This window comes from Phoenix dactylifera, chromosome 6 (genome assembly GCF_051530095.1).
Source record: "Phoenix dactylifera cultivar Ajwa chromosome 6, Ajwa_hap1_PhDact_Kaust_v1.1, whole genome shotgun sequence".
Lineage (NCBI taxonomy): Eukaryota > Viridiplantae > Streptophyta > Magnoliopsida > Arecales > Arecaceae > Phoenix > Phoenix dactylifera.
The window spans coordinates 13,377,444-13,384,941 of record NC_143195.1 but is presented as its reverse complement, the minus strand read 5'-3'; the positions used below and the strand labels follow the sequence as shown (position 1 = coordinate 13,384,941).

The following is a 7,498-nucleotide window of genomic DNA, read 5'->3' as shown; positions in this document are numbered from 1 at the left end:
ACAACAAAGGTGATGCATAAGATCTGATTCTAAACGAGAATATTATTTCCTCAGACGATACTGTATAGTGATGTTCTTGAAGTAGAAAAATGAAATATATAATGATGGGAATCTCCTTACGTGAGAATTGAAGTTTATATACATAATCTCAGCCAATTCTGGTATCCATTATGGTGCCCTGTCCATTTGTTATTTTATCTTTCATTTATTTTGCAAATCCTAGTGTAATAACATGGTACTCAAGAATTGTAATTTATATTAGACTACAAATCACCTTTCATGATCATGTAAATGTTTTCCTCCTCTATTTCTCTCATGCTAAGAATCTCAGGAAATTCTACATGCTAATTGCATCTCATTCATCAATTCCTTGACTCATAATGCAAAGCATCAAATGCATTTCTGTCCTGGCAACATCAGTGCTGCTGTATAGCATTCTGTGTACTGAACGTGTGTATTAAACAATCCAAAAATCGGACTGAATTTGTGTTTGAAATCAAATAAAACCATTGCTTACTGACTTGTACATGCAAAGTTCAGATTATACTTTACAAGTTCATTTTATTATTCTTAAAGCATAATTACCAGTTTCATGTAGAACAACAGTTGCAGTACATGGTACCTCTCGATTTTTCTAATTCTTTACTGATGTAGTACAAAGGAGCAACCCAAATGGAAAATCTTTAGTTTTATGTCCTTGTTTCTTTTTCCCTTCCAGCTACAACTGATTTCAGTCAAGTTGGAATAGGTCAACCAATAAAAATTTCTTTGCAAGAAAAGGAAAAACTGGTGTGTTTGTTCATACAGTATTTGTTGTACAATGCGCATGGTTGAAAACACTAAACATGAAATGTGCATCAGTATATAGCTCTATCAGTAAATATTGAATTAGACATCCTTGATGCAGCAAAACACTATAATACATTTACGTCATAGTCGAACTAGACAAATATAGCAGAATAATTCAAGTTGAACATATCAAGATGGTAAATTTAACTTTCACTTTATTCTCTTTAGCTGAACCTTTAGATTTCTTTTAAGCATCTTTTAATTCATTAATATTGGCTTTATCTTTATAAAGATAGTGAAATTTGTCTGTCTAAAACTTCTTTAAAATGTTTACCTCAGAACTAACTACAAGTAATCAACAATCATTATTAGGATGGATGGACAAGCCAGATATGTTTCCGTAGGCCAAAAACATAATTTAGTCCTGAAAATGTTCCCACCAGAATCCAAGTGCCTAGGTTTAGCAAAAAAAAAAAAATCTATCGTATCTTAGTGTCTCAGCCTTTTAACTCTTAAAAACAATGTGTGTGTTATCATGTTGACATGCATTAACTGCCAACAAGTGTAGTTTAGGATATGTGCTCTGTTTTTATGCCAGTCTAGAAAGATAACGCAAGCACAAACACAAAATTTAGACCCTTTCTCAATATTTACTAAGTATCAGAGATTCTGAGACTTCACATAATTTTAAAACGGCACTTCAGGTCCTAACTTATATAGTTATGAGTATTATATAGTTATGAGTAGATTTGAAGTCGTATAGTACACATGCAGGTGAAAGTTTGCATATAATATCCTGTCACCAATGTTTGGAGAAAGTTTCATATTTATGACATGGGATGCAGGAGGGTGAAGAAGAAAACAGACACACACAATGGTTGTTGATCTTACCATCTGCATTAGTTAGAACAAGTGTGGGGATCTAACATGCAAAGTGACAGACTTTGAGAATCATCAAGTATAGGACTGACTGAGAAAAACCATAAGCATAAATACAAGCTTTATAACAAGCTTTACAAAAATCTTATCAAAACATCCTTGCTCAAATTATTCCTCTCAGCACTTCACCTAGTTCAATTTTTAATAAAAGTAAACAAGGGATCTGCATAGGGGTTAGAAGTTTATGTTTATGCAATTTTTAATTCTAGGCACTAGTTTATCGAGAAAGCTCACATGTTTCTTCAAAGGAAGAATAGATGCAAAAGTATTAAAGCTACTTGTTCTCAAATATTGACAATGAGCTGAGCTCCAATGAAAAGATTTTCGAGTATACAAAAGAATTTATCAAGTCGACGTATAAGAAAAGAATTCATTCTTTTGAATAGTGTCACAGGTCCAGGAATTACAAGGACATAGAACCCTTGCATCTCCACCTAGAATTCAAGCTACCTAGAATTTTTACTCTGATAACCACACTGACATAGGAGTCATTGGATAGCTGGAAACCAATGCTGTATTCGAAGGAGACAAATGTTACCTCATAAGAATTAATGTTACCCTTACAAGAGCAGCCACATAATCTTGCCAACAAAATCTTATCAAATCAAAAATTGGCACTTGAAAGAGTATCCATCCCAATCTCATGTCTACAGCATGTTAAATTAACTTAAGAAAAGAAAGCATAGAAAAGATTAACGCCCTTTCAACACATTTCTTTAGAAAACGAAATCATTAATCCATTTTCCTTGGACTACATACCAACCCTTTATATTTTAGCCACAAACCCTAGCAGTACATCCCTTCAAATTTCATCAACACCACATATAAGATTTCAACATACAATAATATAGAGAAAGCATATATGCACAGTCATTCTCTTCCCTTCACCAACTACCTCCTGATTCATCACAGATCTTCCATTCATTCCATATAGCATGCATCATAGTAGTCTGCTGCATAATAAAAACCATGGGCACTGAAATCTTTCTATGAATCAAGAAGTAACTTATATTTTGAGTGACAAGAATAATTTCACTCTCATGCATCTGGCATTCTACTGTATACAAGAACAAAGCAATTTTCACTTAATAAAACCAGAAATAACAATAAACAAGGAAACAGAAATGCATTAAATGATAAAATAAACATGACATCAGATGAGGCAAAACTCATCAGAAACTATCCAATAAGCCAATCCCACGGTTCCAAATTCATAAATTTGTCATTTTATGAAACATGGCTACATGCATTTCTCCATCCACTCGCTTCGAATACCAATCTCAGACGTTACAATACAGCAATCAACCCAAAAACAAGCAATCGAAAGATCAGGCCCAGATAGATCCCTGATGCACTATCACATAACATCACATCTTTAAAAAGAAAAAAAAAAAAGAAGCACATAAAAGAAAAACGCAATGATCAAGGGAGAGAGATACACACGGAAGATCAAGATTCGGGTGGTGGATTATCTCATTTCACTTGGCAACCATGCGGAGGATGAAGTCCTCGTAGTGGATGGTGCCATCAGGGCCGACGTCGACCTCGCGGATCCACTCGTCGAACTCGGCGGGATCGAGCTTCTCGCCAATGCTGGTGAGGACGTGGCGGAGGTCGGAGACGGCGACGACGCCGGTGGAGTCCTTGTCGAGGACGCGGAAGGCGTCGCGGAGCTGGCGGTCGAAAGGCTCCGGGCGGAGGTGCTTCCGCATGAGCTCAAGGAAACGGGAGAAGTCGAAGGGGGCGGTCAGGCCCTCCGACGCCGCGATTTCCTTCAGCTGTGCCTGGGTCGGATTACCACCCAGCGATCGCATCAGGATCCCCAGTTCCGACGCCGCGATCCGCCCGTCGCCGTCCGTGTCAAACAGAGCGAACGCCTCCCGCATCGACGCCACCTGCTCCTCCGTCAGATCATTCCCCATCTCCTCTCTCCCGATGGGAATGGCCGAACGGAAGGGGAACTTTTAAGGGGAAACTTGTCCTTTTCTTGCGGGTGGGGTAGAGTTGGTTGGAAATTGCATTTGTGGAAGGAAGCCCAGAAGGAACCCAATATTTTAAAATCTCTGGTAATAAACTTCTCCAACCTTTTTCTTTTTCTTTTTGGTGATAAATTTTTTTCAATTTTTTAAGTTCTAGCATAAATTAAAATCTTATTCAGAATTTAACTAAGGTATTCTTGTTTCCGTGTAATTGCTAATAAGGGTGTTTCCTGAGATAGTTCCATCCTATTCTTTTATTTTGGTCCACTATGTCTGTTTTTTTTTTTTTGCACTATTTAATCATTGTTTATTATGTAATTTCTAGTTATCTGTGAAAGAATAAATGTCCTACAAGCCAATCGCAATATGTATTACGATGGTTTTTTTTAATTTTTCCAAATCATGTACATGACATTTAATTATGATTAAAGGCATTGTGTTTCATCATACGCTGTTTATTATATTTGTGATGAACCCCTTAGATTAGGGCAATGGTTTTAGGGTTATGATGAGATCATACTAGTGAGACCTAAAATCCTAAAATTCTAATCTTAAATATTCTCAGTAATTGGTACATTGAGTCGGGGATCAATGTTATCGGCAAGACTGGCATATCTTATGTATGCTCGATGCAGAGGGTGATTGATCTCACAATCACTTGTGTGGAGACACTAATACAAAGATGTGGGTGCTCATTAGAGGAATGAGTTCACTAAATTGATTTGCAAAGAGAAATTTTATAAAGTCTTACTTACATGTCAAAAGATGATTCTCTTAGTAGAAGTTGTGCAACTGATCCTATAACCTGAGATCACCATGGTATCTTGTGCACATGAACCAATGTTTTGGTTTACACTCATTCATGACTTTAAGTTGTGTACGGGGTCTTCTCGATATGGTGAATTGTGTACGAAGATTATGAGTAGGTCAACAAGGAATCAATCACTTCTAGTAAGAGAAGATCGCATCCCATTTATTCTAATTATATGATAATTTAGGAAGCCTTTGATCAAAGCAGAATGAAAATTAGAAAGAGTTTCTAATGTTTCATGATTCGAATTATCATTAGAAGATTAAGAGAAATATGAATATGAAATTGAGTTTGACATACATTCATACTCATATACATATTCGGGATGCAATTTGATTGAAGGATTAAATTGCACGGTAACTTGCCACTGAAGGGTATTTTTGGTATTTCCACCAAATTTTATATTTTTCGAGTAGACATGACACGTTGCTAGACGTCAATCTTGTCTTATAGGTTTGATCGAATTAAAAAGTTTAATTCGATCATGTTGCCCAGAGATGGTCACCCAAGAGGGGGGTGAATTGGGTGTTTTAAAACTTTTTAGCTAATTTAAAAATAAAACACACAAATATTTGAACTAAAGCAAAGATAAAGCGATAAGAAGAGACAACCACAAACACACGGTTTTATAGTGGTTCGGAGCCTTCACCGCTCCTACATCCATTCCCCAAAGCGCCTTTGGGAATTTTCACTATAATCCAAGATTACAGTACGGTAGTTTTGCGAGTTCACTACCCAACTCGTTGTTTTACACCGGGCTCACAACAAACCCAAAACCCCCAATTTCTCTTAGGCTTGGGACGCCCTTTCCCTTGTTCCAAGTCCCTTGACTGGAACAAGCACCACAATAAAAGAGTGTACAAAAGGATATAAAAGCTCTAGAAAGCAAATATAGCACTTATGAATAATGAAACCCGAAAGAATCTTTTTGCCGTTGGAAGCGTGGGAGTTGTTGATTCTTCCGATGTGGGACGCGTAGGGTTGGGTGTGAGCTTTGAATCCCGAGCACACGAGAGTGGTTGAGCTTGAAATCGCTTGGGAGACTTGAAAGCACTTGATTTCCTTTCTTGAATGCACTCACTCCCTTGAGCTTTTCTTTCTAACTTCTCTCTTGAATGATTTTGCTTTTGGTTGGTGAAGAGTTGTTGAGAAGCACTTAAGAGCTCCCTTTTATAGCCCAAAAAGCAAATATAGCCGTTAGAGATAAAGTAGAGAAGATTTGAAATTCAAATCAGACCTGAAAAGCTGTCAGTCGCGTCCCAGGCGCTCCGGGGACGTCTCCGCTACAGCGAGAGACGTCTCGCCTATAGGATTTTACTTTTTACTTTATCTGGGGTCGACTCGGCACTTTACGGGGACGTCTCGGCGTGTTAGCGCTTTTTGAGTGGGGACGACTCCGCTTCTTTATCTCCGAAAATCATGTCCTCTGGAATTCCCTGAGAGAGTCGACTCCGCTCTTTCAGGGGACGTCTCCGCTTGTCTGCACTTTATGCGTGGGGACGACTCCGCTTTCTCAGGGTCGACTCCGCTTCCTTATCACCGAAAAAACCATTCTCTGGAAAACCCTGAGAGAGCCGTCTCCGCCATCTTGGGGACGACTCGGGAAGTCTCCTTTTTGCTTGCGGGGACGACTCCGCGTACAGCGGGGACGTCTCGCGCATATCCCTTGAAAAGCGTCTTTCTGCCGCCACTGAGAGAGTCGACTCCGCTACTGAGAGAGTCGACTCTGCTAACGCGGGGACGACTCGACAGGAGCCGGGGACGTCTCCAAGTGTGCCAGTTCTTCCTGTTTGTGCCAGAGACGTCTTTGAAACTATCAGGAGACGTCTCGGCTGTCCCTGAACTTTTTCTTTAGCTCAAAATATTCTTCAATAAATTCATAAAAATTATGGGAACTTGCCTAGACATTTCTTAACAATATTCTAAATAAAACACATGAATTTCTCAATTGAATTGTTAAGATATAATGGAATTTTACTCTAGTGTTTTGTATTCATCAAAATCCATTAGGGGGTTAACAATCTCCCCCTTTTTGATGATGACAAAACACTGAGTATATGCAAAATTTGAAATTTAAACATATACACAGTATTGATCAGATATACAAGTATAATGTTTTGATTTGAACTAGATACAATGTGCATCACTCAAAATATTCAATTTTCAGTTCTTTCCTTGTGCATAAGATTGATCTTTATAGTTCTTAAATGATTTTATCATATGAACTGAATTTGAATCAAGTTAGAATGAAATATTGATGCTGAAGATAATTGAAAGCTAGATTCTTTTTGACTCCCCCTTTCTTTTCCAGAAGGGCAATTATCTTAAAATCAATATTCTTCAATTTTATCTTTTCTAAATCAACTTTGGAGTATGATTAAAAAATTTGCATTCCATATTCAATATCCATGTCTACTCCCCCTTTCAATATACAAATATCTACTCCCCCTTTTTGTCATCAACATGAAGGGGACAAATTATCCTTTTTAGTAAAATTCAGCATATTCAAGGTGTGCTCTGTTTTATGTGCATTGTTTCTTTGTATCAAATTTGAATACTCAATATATGTGGTAGGATTTTTATGGCATATCACACAATCACATACACAATCACAGAAACACATACACAGAATCGGCAATGTACACAAGGTTTTCAAAAGAAATTGTATTCATTCATATGTCATTGTAGAGCTTTGAAGTCAGTACATAGTCAAAAGAAGAAATCATTACAAGTATTGATTTCTAATACAAAAGTGTTTCAAAATGGCCTAGGATTTACAAAAAGAAGATCCTACAGGATATCCATCATCGGCGTCGTTGCTCATGGGGCCTACCAGTTGTACTTTGTGCATAAGCCTTACAGGCTGCATCTATGAAACCATTGATAGAATCCATGAGGGTCTTAAAGTGATCTCCCTGTGACTTGTGGAAACCTGCCACAAGTGCTTCAAACTCTAAGGTTGCCATCTCAATTCTGCCTC

General features: G+C 37.8%; 1 protein-coding gene across 1 annotated transcript; it reads right to left on the bottom strand.

The window, feature by feature from the left end:
* Positions 1-2,915: 2,915 nt before the first annotated feature.
* LOC103698586 (putative calcium-binding protein CML7) lies at positions 2,916-3,714 on the bottom strand. Its single transcript, XM_008780619.6, has one exon. The coding sequence runs from the start codon at positions 3,648-3,650 to the stop codon at positions 3,207-3,209; it is 444 nt and encodes a 147-aa protein (XP_008778841.1). The 5' UTR covers positions 3,651-3,714; the 3' UTR covers positions 2,916-3,206.
* Positions 3,715-7,498: the final 3,784 nt, after the last annotated feature.

Coding starts and splice junctions, on each gene's coding strand:
- LOC103698586 (XM_008780619.6), bottom strand. CDS start 3,650: ATGGGGAATGATCTGACGGAGGAGCAGGTGGCGTCGATGCGGGAGGCG.